General features: G+C 47.8%; 4 protein-coding genes across 4 annotated transcripts; 1 reads left to right on the top strand and 3 right to left on the bottom strand.

Moving 5' to 3' along the window:
• Nucleotides 1–1,324: 1,324 nt before the first annotated feature.
• F5891DRAFT_218816 (uncharacterized protein) lies at nt 1,325–3,621 on the bottom strand. Its single transcript, XM_041370950.1, has 17 exons — nt 3,355–3,621; nt 3,200–3,279; nt 3,135–3,148; nt 3,049–3,069; nt 2,932–3,000; nt 2,856–2,883; nt 2,746–2,797; nt 2,649–2,692; nt 2,572–2,596; nt 2,492–2,519; nt 2,396–2,435; nt 2,248–2,348; nt 2,131–2,190; nt 2,052–2,079; nt 1,947–2,004; nt 1,861–1,885; nt 1,325–1,811 (listed from the first exon to the last, which is right to left on the bottom strand). Exons 1-17 carry the CDS (start codon nt 3,419–3,421, stop codon nt 1,631–1,633), a joined length of 921 nt encoding a protein of 306 aa, XP_041233470.1. The 5' UTR covers nt 3,422–3,621; the 3' UTR covers nt 1,325–1,630.
• Nucleotides 3,622–5,334: 1,713 nt separating this feature from the next.
• On the bottom strand, nt 5,335–8,032 carry F5891DRAFT_997619 (uncharacterized protein). The gene is made up of 10 exons (XM_041378450.1): nt 7,971–8,032; nt 7,859–7,918; nt 6,871–7,807; nt 6,683–6,790; nt 6,534–6,620; nt 6,138–6,485; nt 5,806–6,084; nt 5,704–5,754; nt 5,575–5,653; nt 5,335–5,523 (listed from the first exon to the last, which is right to left on the bottom strand). Exons 3-10 carry the CDS (start codon nt 7,735–7,737, stop codon nt 5,402–5,404), a joined length of 1,941 nt encoding a protein of 646 aa, XP_041233469.1. The 5' UTR covers nt 7,738–7,807; nt 7,859–7,918; nt 7,971–8,032; the 3' UTR covers nt 5,335–5,401.
• Nucleotides 8,033–9,235: 1,203 nt separating this feature from the next.
• On the bottom strand, nt 9,236–11,829 carry F5891DRAFT_997606 (MBOAT, membrane-bound O-acyltransferase family-domain-containing protein). Its single transcript, XM_041378449.1, has 10 exons — nt 11,704–11,829; nt 11,350–11,652; nt 11,002–11,294; nt 10,901–10,946; nt 10,271–10,848; nt 10,031–10,218; nt 9,944–9,977; nt 9,861–9,891; nt 9,612–9,802; nt 9,236–9,546 (listed from the first exon to the last, which is right to left on the bottom strand). The coding sequence occupies exons 2-10, from the start codon at nt 11,623–11,625 to the stop codon at nt 9,390–9,392; spliced, it is 1,794 nt and encodes a 597-aa protein (XP_041233468.1). The 5' UTR covers nt 11,626–11,652; nt 11,704–11,829; the 3' UTR covers nt 9,236–9,389.
• A 105-nt stretch (nt 11,830–11,934) lies between these two features.
• Nucleotides 11,935–13,016, top strand: F5891DRAFT_997602 (cytidine deaminase-like protein). Its single transcript, XM_041378448.1, has 5 exons — nt 11,935–12,054; nt 12,101–12,205; nt 12,258–12,484; nt 12,537–12,640; nt 12,697–13,016. The coding sequence occupies exons 1-5, from the start codon at nt 11,968–11,970 to the stop codon at nt 12,762–12,764; spliced, it is 591 nt and encodes a 196-aa protein (XP_041233467.1). The 5' UTR covers nt 11,935–11,967; the 3' UTR covers nt 12,765–13,016.
• The last annotated feature ends 302 nt before the right edge of the window (nt 13,017–13,318 follow it).

The raw sequence follows: 13,318 nt of genomic DNA, 5'->3' as shown, positions 1-13,318 counted from the left end.
TATAGACCGGTTCACCTGAGCCGGTCAATCCAACCTGATATCCACCTGCCTGGTCAATTAGCACAGACTTTTGTATTGCCCATATCTCACTCAAATATGAACTGATTGACACAACCAAACCACCCCTGAGATCGCACCGGCCGGTAGTATATTATATATACCTACCAGATCATATACCTACCTGATAATATACCTACCGGATGATCCATTCACCTGATGCTAGATGAACCAGACCCACTATACCCGGCCCATCTGTTTGCCTTGGGTACACACATTTGTCCGGCCCACCTGTCTCCATTGTGAACTGGATACCCCCGGCCCATCCATTTGCCTTGGGTACACACATTTGTCCGGCCCACCCGTCTCCATTGTAAACTTGATTCACCATTCATAATGTCCTATATACTAGTACATTTCTATATCACTGTCTATACTATATACCCTCGGCCCATCCCTTTGTCTCGGGTACACACATTCACTCGGCCCACTCGTCTACCATGGTACAATTATTGCCATGGGCCCACATGGGATGGCCCCTCTCTATAGGTACATTGTCACTCTGGGCTGTCCATCTGAGACGGGTGAAATTGACTGAATGGGCTTGGTATATTGACATGCAAGCAATGGGTTCTGCCATTTGGACAAGCATCAAAATGCCGATCTGCAGTTTTGGAAGGGGCGTCTTTTGCTTTGTTTGCGTGGCTTCGTGCAGAAGGGGGGATGTTTCCATCTCAGAACCTGGACATCGAAGATACTCATCCTGTTACAATTGACCTTGGGGGGCGACGTGATTTGTGAGCAGACGCTACAATCAACATTGAAATTTGAGAGTCCGCAGCACACGCAGATGATAGCAAGAATAGCTATGAGCGCTGATGGCATGTCATGACTTATCAACACTTGACTAGTTTAACCGCGTGCTGCGGTTTCGTGGGGAACATGACTCGCTTATGCGGGCCCGGGGTGTTGTTTGGCAGAAGCTTCAAAAATAAACAACCGCTTTCGGGAATATTTTATTTCGCACACAGTAACAACGAGAAGCTAGATTCGCATATGGTGTTCAGGTGAGTGAACTCACCTTTTCGATGGCCTTTTGATTCGTTCGGTGACAACACGGGTGAAACTGAACTTGGAAGTCAACACCATCGACGGATCGACGGAGCAGAGGACGACATCTTAGTTTGGACTATTAGACAGAGCAGTGACATGATAATGGCTACGAAGATTGTGATCATGACGGACAACTACAGTGCCGATGTAACAGCTTCTCGACATATACGTACGATGACAACTTTATTAGGACTAGACAGTGCGTTAGCCTCAGTCGTAATGGAACAGACTTATATATTATGATATGCCTAGACAGTGCGTTAGCTATAAGCGTCCGTTAGTGTCTAGGTATGTTTCGTATATGCAAAGAGCTCACCCTCAGTCGTAATGGAACAGACTGAGGGGAGAAGACGAAACACGATGGTCTATATACGATGGTTCGTATTCCAACAGTTCGACTCCGCTAGGCGCATCGCGTCGTGTCACGTGCGAAGCACTAACAAACTTAGTACTTAACTCTAAGCAATTGCGACGACACCGAGACGGTGACATTATGTCCAAAGGATTATAGTGGCTCGACTTAACAGGAGGACGCTTTTGAGGAATCTGTTCCTTCTTGCATTACCGATATTTCCTGCGGCCCGGATTTATTGTCTGGCAAGCCCACATGAATCGCCTGTGTGGAGCGTGCAAAACTGATTTCGGAAATCTCGGTTTCGTGGACTGTCTGTGGCTGCAGGTAGGAATCCCGAGCGATTAAACTGAGTAAGATATCAGTAGTCTCTTTCATCACCGTTAGGAACAACTCACTTGGCGAGAAAACATGTAGCATATACTGTCACGCCAGGACGTCAGAATATTCCGTGTACTCGAGTTGATAACAACGAGACTCTCACAGCCTCCAATAGGAAAACACATATGTAGATGATACACATCGAAACGGCAAGCTGCCCACTGCGTCTTGGTCAGAGACATGGTTATTGTGCGCGATAAGTACTCACAATTCCCATAGTGATAGATGCCACCACACTACACAGGAAGCAGTGAGTATATACCCATTGTCAATACAAAGGAACTTGCGTTGTAATCAAACCCGTTTGCGAGCAGAATATGATAAGTTTTGTGATCATTCGGTTGGTTCTGAACACAAGACGTTCAATTATACAGGTTAATTTCATACTGGAACTGATTAATCACCTTGGCGATTCAGTCATGTGTTTGCGGAGAATATAAGCCGTAGTTCCAGCGATAAGAACATCATCGATTGCTGAACAACCAAGCGAGATCAAGGTAGACCACTTTATCCTTGTGAGCTGCTTCCATATCAAAGGTAGAACAAGCTTACGTCAATCATGACATTTAAGTTGTAATGGCTTAGTTGAGAGCTGTTTCCCGTATTTAGAAACACCTGACAGGGCGACACTGATAAAATTGGACCTACACGTAGATTGCACCAAGAAGACCAAAGACTATTTTCCGTGATTAAGTAGCGATTATCCGTTGCAGGATAAACTATCGCACCTTGCTCCATGACACAAAATGCAATCTGATTGGCGCAATCAGTTGCTGTTTCCGAGGCAGCCAAACGCAATGCCTACCAGGACGGATGTTATTCTCCGTTTACCATAGAAACTCTTCTCAACTTCACGCACGCATCAGAAAGAAGTGTCATAGTAGTACGTCAGCAGCACGCACGTCTGAAGACCCTAGATATGAAAATGCCATGCACAACAGATGTGGTCAAGGACTATGGAACGACAGTGAGCTTGATTAGTTCGAGACTGGGGAAGAAAAGCGCCACTTGCACTCATTCCGGTGTAAAGCGCCCAGTTTCTATCGTTCTGTCAGAAAGTGCCTTGATGAGTTACCGATGTCACTAACATCAACATATGGCCGAGTGTATGATTGAACTCCAACGCATGAGCAAACGATATCCAAGTAGCGATTATCCTAGCAGGACTTTCAGCGGCTTGTACAAGTATTTCTATAGAGACTCACATTTGAGCAGCTTGGATCAACCTGTAACGCAACGCCAGTCTTTCCGTTAACTGTGGCATGCATGACATGCAATTAAAGATATTTACCAGATGAAGGCAACCTGTTCTGCACTGTCAGTAATGAGTCTGTGATATGCAACGTAAATTCGTACGAAAGCTTTACACTGCCTGCAGTTCTCCCGAAATCGTCTCCGAAAATAGATCCAAACTTGCGCAGTCAAAATCAAGAAAACTCTATAAACCTTCGTTAGTATACGACTGCCGCCAGTATGGCTCTCGATAACACAATCATACATAGATGATATACCAAAACCAGTCATCACCGAAGCCACAATCCTGATAGCGGAACTGTATTTTGCCACGACCTGGGTCATGGCGCGAATGTACAAGTTGCTGATTCTTCTTTGGAGGACGGGAAGGCTGTAAATCGAAGGAACTTCAGAGAGTAATCATGCACTTAATAGTACAGGTGGCCGCACAAAGCCGGTGAATGTTCCGGGAGCACAAGAAGGTATGAGCATAGCGCTAGCCTACTAGTAGTACTGAGATAGATGCGGCCATCAGCAACTTGAAAGCTGGATCAATCGGGCTGGTTACCCGGGTCCCGGGCCTTGTAAGCAGTTGAGCTATTTTTGTAAACCTATGTAGTCTAAGGCTGTGTAGCTGAAGCGCTTCTAGTTTGTTTATATCATTCCGTGATCAATATTATTTTAACCGCGTCTTACTACATCCCCCATTCACTGATAGGCTCGCAGCACGATTTGTGAATCCTGGCACAGCTAATTCGATGTGTCGCAATGACCTTTCAGAAATAGTCAAAACGACGATGATGTCCGTCCTGAAAAAGCATCATGGCGCCAAATACCTGAAATGACCGAGGCTAACGTCTTGCGGAGGCTGTACACAACAACACCCGTTGGATGATGATGCCGCAATACCCAGGAGTTGTTGCAGGTATCGTGTCGTCAGAATCTTCATGACAATGCTGCACCCGACTCAAAACCGACGATACCCGTGCTTGCCCACACCGATAAAGCTTGATTTCGTACAAATGATCATTATCTTCCGCACCTACTCATTTGTCCAGTGATCTCATCACAGAAATCAGGCCTCGTGAACAAAAGGAGATCATATAGATTTTGGATGAACCCACAATATTTAAGATGAAATTGTTTTCCTTTGTAGCAGCGTACCAGTACGCCCATCACCTTTCTCCCCTTTCTCCCCTTTCTCAGCAGTTGTGAAGGAATCGCATATTTGATGCTAGAGTTCGTGATGAATCATAGTATTTACCGTCAAGGACCGACTTACTGCGGAATTCAATCACCTCGTCCTTTTCAGACTCTCGGATCCATCTTCCCAATCTTCACCGCTCGTGCCAAATGAGGAAGCGGCTGCGGGAGCCATGCTAGACTCAAGGGGTAAGCTGGTCTCTTCTCCTGGTCAGTTTTGTTTTATCCCTCTATTGGTTGCTCGTTTCATTCATAGGAAAAAGTGGCTTACCTCTATCTTGAAGATGCCCGGGCACTTGCCTCTGTGCTTGAAAGCTTGACCCACAGTCCAAGATGCTAGCGCTCGTTGGCAGTATAATAGGGGCTTCTGATGTATATAGCTGGTTGGCAGGATCCCAGCACCAGTCGCATGGCCTCCAATTGTTCGAGGAAGGACATTGTGCTGGAAGGCGGAGAAGAAGAAAATCGAATCCAAAGGAAAGGCGACTATCAGCTGGATGGGTATCTGGAAGTGCAATGATGATAAAGATGTAATTTTTGCGAGACTGTCAAATATCTAAGGAAAGACCAGCCATAAAACCAAGACTTGTGTCGAATGAAAGGCATTGACATACAAAACGTACGTGCAACGAGTGTTGGAGACACTGATGCTCATGTACTCTGGGTAAGTAGCGCGAGGTAGGGCAGCAAGTGTCCATCTAGCAACCGGTGTTGATCTGAACGGTCCAGGTCACCACCACAAAAAAAGCGCACTGTCGCTACAGGCCACCCAGAATACCTCATCCGATGAGGTGGCACGAACGTTCTTCTATGACGAATTGCGCATCAGGAACTTGTGAGCACTCGAGGGAACGTGACCGGTCGAAAGTGAGTGGCCAGACTTAGTTTCTCTTACGCAGCCCCCACCCCTTGCTATCTTCGTTCGTGTACTACTTACCTGGTATTTGGAGGTAAGTGATGGGGTTTTCGTGCTTATTGACTTCCAAAAACTTACGTACATGTGGACCTTGTGTGAGGGGTTTCTTGAGACTGGGTGGCAGGAAGTGAACAGTCAGTTTACAGGACCAAAACCAGTTCATCCCATTCATATGATACAATCCCAATATATAACAATACAACCTATCAAGTAGACGGCATCTTCAAGCATGTCGCCTTCAGTCCATCTCCACTCCACTTCGCCACCTCGATCAAAAGGTCGCGTTTCTTCTCTGCAGCCGTGGCTGAGTGAAGCTCATAGAGCGTCGCTATCAAGGCTTCAGTATCCACAAACTTCTACAATGTGATGATCCACGCACAAAGATTGAAGAGGTACGGTTCTGCTACCACGACAGCCGACGGGGAGCTATGCATTGCACTCTCAAGGACTTCGATACTCTGGAAAGCCGTCGAGCATGAAAACACGATAAAAGTCAGAGAATATTCACCTCCTTGAGTTTTCCCTGACTCAGAAGAGCCACAGACAGATTATTGATCGCCTGAGTGTGTAAACATCAATCGTAAGCAAAACAACCCCATGAAGTATTTACCACGAAGTTATCCGGTTCTGCTTGTACGAGGGCTTGAAGCAGTTCATCCGCCCGTGCCCAGTTCCCCTCAGCACATGCAAGCAAGGCAGCATTCATATCTTTGAGTGTCTGCGGGACGCTGGCGTCACCCTCCACGACAGCAAAATGCGCCTCAGCCTGCGCGAGATAACCACTCTGCAAGTAAATGCGACCCACAGCAGACCGGATGGCAGGGGATGGTTGTTGCCCAGTACGTTGTGCGAACAGCGGCTCCAAAAGATTCGTTGCAGCAGTAAAATCCTGCACATAGGGGTATCAGCTCGCTTATCGAGATATGGATATGATATACATGCCTTCATCTCGATCATTTGAGACGCGATGATCAGGCACATCCGTGCAGCGCGCTCGAGCCACATCGATAAACTGGAGTCGTCGCCCTCGGTTTTCGAAATCTTGGCTTGAAGCTTGCACTTCTTGAGTAAAGCGTAGAGGATGTCCAGGTAGCCCATGGGGTCGCCTGCCCAGTATTTGAGGCGTGCGTGCATGACCTCGAGCTCAAAGGGAAGGATGCGGTCGAATAGGTATGCTCGGGCGGACGGGGGCTCTGTGGCATTGAGTACTGCAAAAAGGTTGGTGCATTCAGCAGACGTTTGGTTGTAGAGACGGAGACGAGCGAGGCTTGATAGGCGCAAAGACCAGAGCTGTTGAAAGAGGCTAAGTCACAGCGTGCATGGCCGTCATGTACTTACATCGAGAACACGAATGAGGTCCTCAGGATTACAAGTTACGAGACGATCTCGCGCCATTCTGGCAAGCGCACGCCAACTGTTTGACATCTGATATTCGAAGTGCACTTATTGAGATCTTGGATTAGCACAGGGCGTACACTCATACTCACAACCATGGAGTGAAAATCAGAATGCTGCCATTCGCCAGTGACATCTCGTACAGGACGCTTCTCTATCGGAGATACATATTTCGTGAGGAGAATATTTAGAGGGTCCGTCTAATAGTACATGGAATATACATCAATGGTGGGCGTTGATGGAACCACCAGGTGAGAGTGTAAGATAAAGAGAGGCGTACGTTTGGAATGGGTAAGAACATGGTAGGCATGGTGAGGCCAGGAAGATACAATTCGGGTGCCTCAGACTCGGTGTCGCTTGGGGGAGGCGGGGGTACGTCTTTGTTGACGTTGGGGGAAGGTAGCGAGAGGGGTACTTCAGATGACGTAAGAAGTACTGATTGTGCGAGGGCGATCTCTTCATCTGCAGGGGGGACACTTTCACTCTCGAGGGAAGCAGCTTCGACTTCAGATGAGGCATCCTCGCCTTCGGACGAGGCATCCTCTGAGCCTTCAACTATGAAGGGGTCCGGTAGCTCAGGCTCGGACACTTGTGATGGTGTACCTGGACCCTCCCCACTATCCTCAGGTAAAGTCTGGAGTAATTGTGGGGGGCGATCGATAGAATCCTCCAGATGCATGGACTGTGCAGAAGCGTAGAGAGAGCTCTGGGAAGGGTGGGAGGAAGTGGCTGATTCTGCAACCGAACTATTTCGGTCGAGGGATTTAATGCGTACACGTGGAGAAGCAAGACCCCAGTCGGCGGTGACAAAGGTACCGCTGTTATCCGATCCATGGGTTTCAGCAGACATCATGTCTTCTGAGAGTGTTCTGGAGTGCTTCGAGCTGATATCGATAACGTCGGAAGAGTAGCGAGAGCCCAGAGTCGCACTGCTTGACCTACTGCGAGGGCTGGATGGTGTAATGATTGTGTTCGGTGAATATTGATCATCGTACAGAGGAGAGTGGTTAGGAGACGGTGTGGATGGGGCAGAGGAGCTTGTTGTAGTGGTTGTCGATGTGGTCGTAGCTGAAGACTTTCGCTTATGTTTCTGGGATAGCCTTCTCTTGACGTCTTTCACAAACGTTTTGATCGACTTGACCTGCATTGTCGAGAACCTGGGTGGTGCTGAAGTATAATTGCGAATGGTCTTGATACTTTAGGCTTGGATGATGGCACTACGGTGGATGTTTAGAGAAGGTAGGGGTGATGACGGACGGGTGACATGCCTTTTAATGCTTGCTAAAGATCCGCTTTACACGTTGCAGCACACCAGCTGACAATGCTTTCTGTGCGTGTATTAGTAATGTTAAAACGGACCGTCGGATGTCTCAGACTCACCAATTGTTTGTACTACAATAGCTGTAGGTCTTTTAGCGAAACGAGCGCTGCTTCATACATAATAAATATGCTAGCTTGAAGCCCTTTTTATACCCGATCGAGCCGGCACAATTCGCGACCCGAGCAACAGGCCTAGGCACTCAGGTTTCTTTGTTCAAACTTATCCGCTTTCGTGTCCGCCCTCAAGGTGCCGTGACCAGATGACCCAAGGGACGCATGAGTTTCTTGGAGCCGGAACGGTTAACGTTGGCTGTCAACTTCGTCACTGCCTCGATTTGCCACGACTCTCGTAATTATAAATTGCCATCGCGGAATGCCCCTCTAATATGATCTCACCCCTTCCCGGAAAACGAACTCTTCCATGTGAAACTCTTCTCTATAGGCTGTCATTGCCCTCATAGACCCTGGACGTTCTTTTCATAAAAGCGTCTAGACCTGCACAGCGCTTGATGATATGTTGTTCGCTTTCGGGCCGATGTCATTTTACGACACAGTAAGACCCCAGCTGCATCCCTATCATAACACACAGCCATGGGATAGCGCTCAACTACAAGGACTCGTGGATACGCGAGAGCCGGTGACCTGTGACACTGTACGTGCGATGTCCCACAGCATCGCAGAGTCTAGGCACTCAGCGTACCTTCAATCGTATTAGGTTGACCGACATGGCTGCAACTCGTGATGCCGTGAACCTAAATGAATTTGGTACTGGCAACGACATGTAGGTGTAATACTGGTTCAGGTCGGTCACTTCGTCAGAAGATTTGGTCTGCACTAACTATTTCAGTATGCCAAGCGTGTACCTAAATTCGGAACAAGTATTGAACACCTTTTCTTTTAGTTCTCGGAAATGATAAGCTGCACCGCTGTAACGGCCCGCGTTACTCCAGACGAATGCGAAGCTTCGACTGCGCTTATGCAGCAGTTCAAATTACCGTTTACCAACTACAACGCATCCCGGCGTCGACTATGCCACATCTTTAATTGCTCTCAACGATTCACAACAATTTCCTGCATTTCCATGTAGCCGATCTCAATGATCATATCTTTGCTATGATAGCGCCGCTGTGTTATCAGTTGTTATCACGGATCACTGTGAGCTAGGTTCGATGCGGAAGCAGCCGCTATCGACGCACCATTTAATGCTTAGGCACGCCCCGTATATCCGTTCTGTTCCAATATTAATACAAAAGTGCAGTCGTATTACGCCTCTCGTATGACTTACTCTGGACTCGTTCACTCAAAGTCCCTCCGCCTGCACCTTATTGAATGTTATCAGAGTTCAGAATGCATTCCATACTCCATATTAAATTACACATGTATAGTAATTTACGGTAGCGAAGAAATCCGTCTTGATAACTCCAGATGTCTGTTCTTCTGATCGTGTAGAGATTGTTCTCCTTCTCCTCCGTCGCATCCTTAATATGCAACATAAGCAACGCATAGCAGTGGGAAGCCAGCATACAGTCCCAGCCAAAACACCACGTTCCCCATCAGCTTGTTGCGCTGGATCACTGGTGCTCTAGTCACCAAGATCAATGGGATCTGGACGAGTTGCATCAGGAATAGGTACATGCTGCATCGGTCACGCCCGCTCATCAGTATCATAATAAAAACGAAAAAAAAAACAGATTTTCTCACCGAATCTTTTTCGTCACAATTGCCATGACCAGCTCATGCGCCATGGCGCTGAGAAAAAATGTGACAAACATCGCTGTGGTGCGCGATAGGCCGTACGAGGCCCGTGTTGAAGCATACACATGCCGAAGAAGGAAACTATGCACCGGTTTGTTCCATTTACGTGAGAATTCTTCCCAAGAAGTAGAGTTCCACTGTATAAAACAAACGTTCAGTCACTTGCGATGCAGTTGGGTCCCAAAATCGTCTCACCCAGTCCTCATAGAACAGACGGTCAGCAAAGCTACAAAGGACACATTAGCTATATCAGAAGGTAACAAGCGCAGCAACCTTACTAGGACAGCTCAGCGAACGCATTACATATACATTCTTAGGTGTCCGTCAGTTCAAGACCACATCATCAGCTCCGGCTCAACACTCACCAAATATGATATAAAACAGAAGCAGAAAGGCAATCATGAACGGCAATGCAAGGTCAAGCAGGGAGCGGAAGAACGATTGATCCGGCGTAGGGGTAAGCGGTATGATGAAACACTCCGCAACTGTATATAGCAGCGCAAATGAACCCATGAACGCAACTGTCTTTTCAAAAATGTACACCGGCCGTATTCTGCAACTCCTTATCAGTTCATGACGTAGCATTGAAGTAGATTGCAGCGTACCGGTCGGTTCTTGGGTATTCGAGCTCGTATACCAAGGTTGGGATCAGTTGATAGACCGCAAAATTCCGGTACGTGACGTTATCGGGCCAACGCACTTGCTCCGGGCCCGTACTCACTAGCTCCGAGTCCAAGTCCAGGAATTCCTTTGCTAGACCTGCGACGTGCTCATCCGGATGGTACGAAAGAACATGCGCAATCTCAACTCCATCAATTCCGCGCCCATTTCCATTGGCTGCACCCCGTTCTGACTTTGTATTCTCATCCAAACTGCTAGAGACGGCAGCAAGCCGTTGCCTCAACGCAGCAGCAGTCTTCGCATCCGTGAACGACTTTATCAATACTCCCTCGGTGTCGGGGGTGGACATTTCCATCGGCGTTGATGTGACATCGGTAACCGGAGTCTCGGCTGCCGCCTGTGCCTGTGCCCTCTTCGACATCGCGTCACGCAACGCCTGTTCCAGACCTCCAACACGGGCTGTAGCACCATTGAGTTCTGCAAGAACACCGATCGAGCGTCTAGAAATCGATTGGAGGTAGCCGTTCACAGAAATGTAAGAGTACATCTTCATGATCATGACCTTTGTTCCTCGCCCTTAGTAAAGCACTTGAAGCACTGAATGATGGGCGCACAAGTGAATGGAGAGTGAGGAAACCTGATTGGACCCAGGGCCATTGTCTAGGGGTGTTCAGTGGTCAAAATACGAGTCGGAGAGAGATGGCATGGCGCGTACCTATGAAATGTCCACGTGACTGTGATAAGCAGCACACATGTCTGGAATGCGTGTTGTAGAATGGCGCCTGTCCAATAGTAGTTGATCCAGCCCTTGCTAATAGCCTTGGCAAACGGGACACATAAAATCGTGGTGGAAACCAGCAGCAAGTCACTGAGCGCTAACGTGACTGCGTGCCGCGAAAACATTGTTGCGAAAGCGAACGACAGAGCATAACCATTAGCTTCAACGCTACTGACATAAGTCTGTACTGTGAACAGAAACAATGACATCCAGAAAAGCGTGAAGAAACCCTGGCAAGTAATGTATTAGTTTCCACCGTATACGCCTGCAACGCAAGAGACGAACTCTGAACTCATTGGTGCCAGAAGTTTCATTCGTGGTGTCAAAGTGCGTCTTCCTGGGTTCAAATGTAATCATTGCGCGAAGCTTCTTCGTCGATCTTGACCGGAATGGCTTCGAAACGTGGATTGTACCTTCTGTTGTAGAAAATCCACCGTCTTCCGTGCGGGTAGTCATTACTATGGGCCCGGTGTCCTGCGCTCCATGGCGTACCGACGGTGATGTCTTATGTTTTGTCGTGCCAAACGGTTTTTCTTGGTTGAGGGGTGGAGCGGAAAGCATTTGAGCTCTCAGGCTGCTAGCAAGGAACTTGGTGCGAAATATTAGCAACAATGACGATGTAAATCGGACTGATCTCACTTAAGAAATGCTGCCTCAAATGTGCCTCAGTGTTTTACAAGGTATCGATAGAGCTGTGTGGTATTGCTGCGCCGTAGCGTCTGCGGAGGAGCGACAACGTTGTGGTACTAGCTAAGTTAGTAAGTTACTTAGACACTGAATAAGTGATGTCCAATTTTTAAACCCAGCGAAGCTTTGATTATCTGTCATTCACAATTGATTCCGAGTTTCCGTTGCCAGCTTTTGAAGTCCAAGACTTCTTCGACTTTCTGATTCCCAAAGATCATGGAGGAGGAAGACAACAATGTTGAACGAGCCCATACGAACATTGCGCTCATTCATCTAAAATGGATGCGAGAAGCAATGGTAATGGTGAGGATCCGTGTCTAGAGTATTGCTTGATCATAACACACTTCAGGCAGAAGAAGCATTAGCACATAGCGAAGTGCCGGTGGGCTGCGTCTTCGTCCGGAAAACCAGCATAATTGCGCGTGCGAGGAATCGCACCAATGAATTAAGAAATGTGACCACAAGGTCATCCAGTAGTATCCGCTGGTCTAATTCCTGCTTTACAGGCTTCTAGACATGCCGAGCTCGAGGCTATCGATTTTATCCTCGCTGATAAGGAGCTGACACCAGAGCCCACTCGTTATCCTCTGGCAGATACTGTATTGTATGTCACAGTGGAACCATGCATCATGTGCGCATCTGCACTTCGTCAGCTAGGCATTAAAGAAGTCTTTTATGGTTGTGAGAATGATAAGTTTGGCGGGTGCGGGAGTGTGTTAGGTGTCAATGCGAGGTCTGTTGTCGCAATGCTATTTTTCGATTCCGAGTTCGACTAGTCACGTCAGCGAGAGGCATCCAGTTCATCCATCCTACCAAGCTACCGGCGGGTACCTTCGAGAAGAAGCCATAATGATTTTACGTCGCTTTTATGTGACAGAAAATACAAACGGCATGTCCTGCTATTCTCACTAATCAAGTCATCACACTGACGTGTCTTTTTGCCAGCTCCGATCCCAAAGCAAAAGTCAAGTCGGGTTCTCAAGACAGAAATTCCCCCGAAGATCCAAACCTGACCGCCGCTCACGATGGTATTACGTTCCAAACGTTTGATTGTCGGCATGAGAAGGCTGTGGCGCTGATTGCAGGCTTTTTTTCCACGAGGTCATCCAGGGCCACAGCATCAGTATCGCCGCTGCCGCGGCACGTCCCCGACTCCCTTTGGCTCGCATATTTCCGTAGTCGATCACACACATTCTCCGTCTCAATGTCAATTCTATACGAACACTACTCCTTCAATAAACCCGATGTAATTTCCGCCCATTCAACCCCAGAATCAACCCCAGCTCACGGACCTGAGCAATGTCAGTTGTTAAATCCGCCGTGCGACAAAGTGCCCACTGTTTCATGATATCATTGACCCATGGAATGTTCCCATCGTCGCAGTCCATGACCTCGTTTTTTTTGCTCTGGCAATGTTTCACCACCAAGACGTTGCCGGTAACGTCGTCTGCGTTTGCCGTAATGCCTGCTATTCCCCGAATTAACCTATTGGACGCAGCGAACACAGCAAGATGCTCCCGAAAGAATGTGTATCCGAGCGCAGGTGCCCTCGCCGGCATTTCCGCAA

The sequence above is a fragment of the Suillus fuscotomentosus genome (assembly GCF_016647785.1).
Source record: "Suillus fuscotomentosus strain FC203 chromosome Unknown F5891scaffold_2, whole genome shotgun sequence".
In the NCBI taxonomy this organism is placed as follows: Eukaryota; Fungi; Basidiomycota; class Agaricomycetes; order Boletales; family Suillaceae; genus Suillus; species Suillus fuscotomentosus.
The sequence above is the reverse complement of the archived record's forward strand: the minus strand, read 5'-3'. Positions and strand labels throughout refer to the sequence as shown.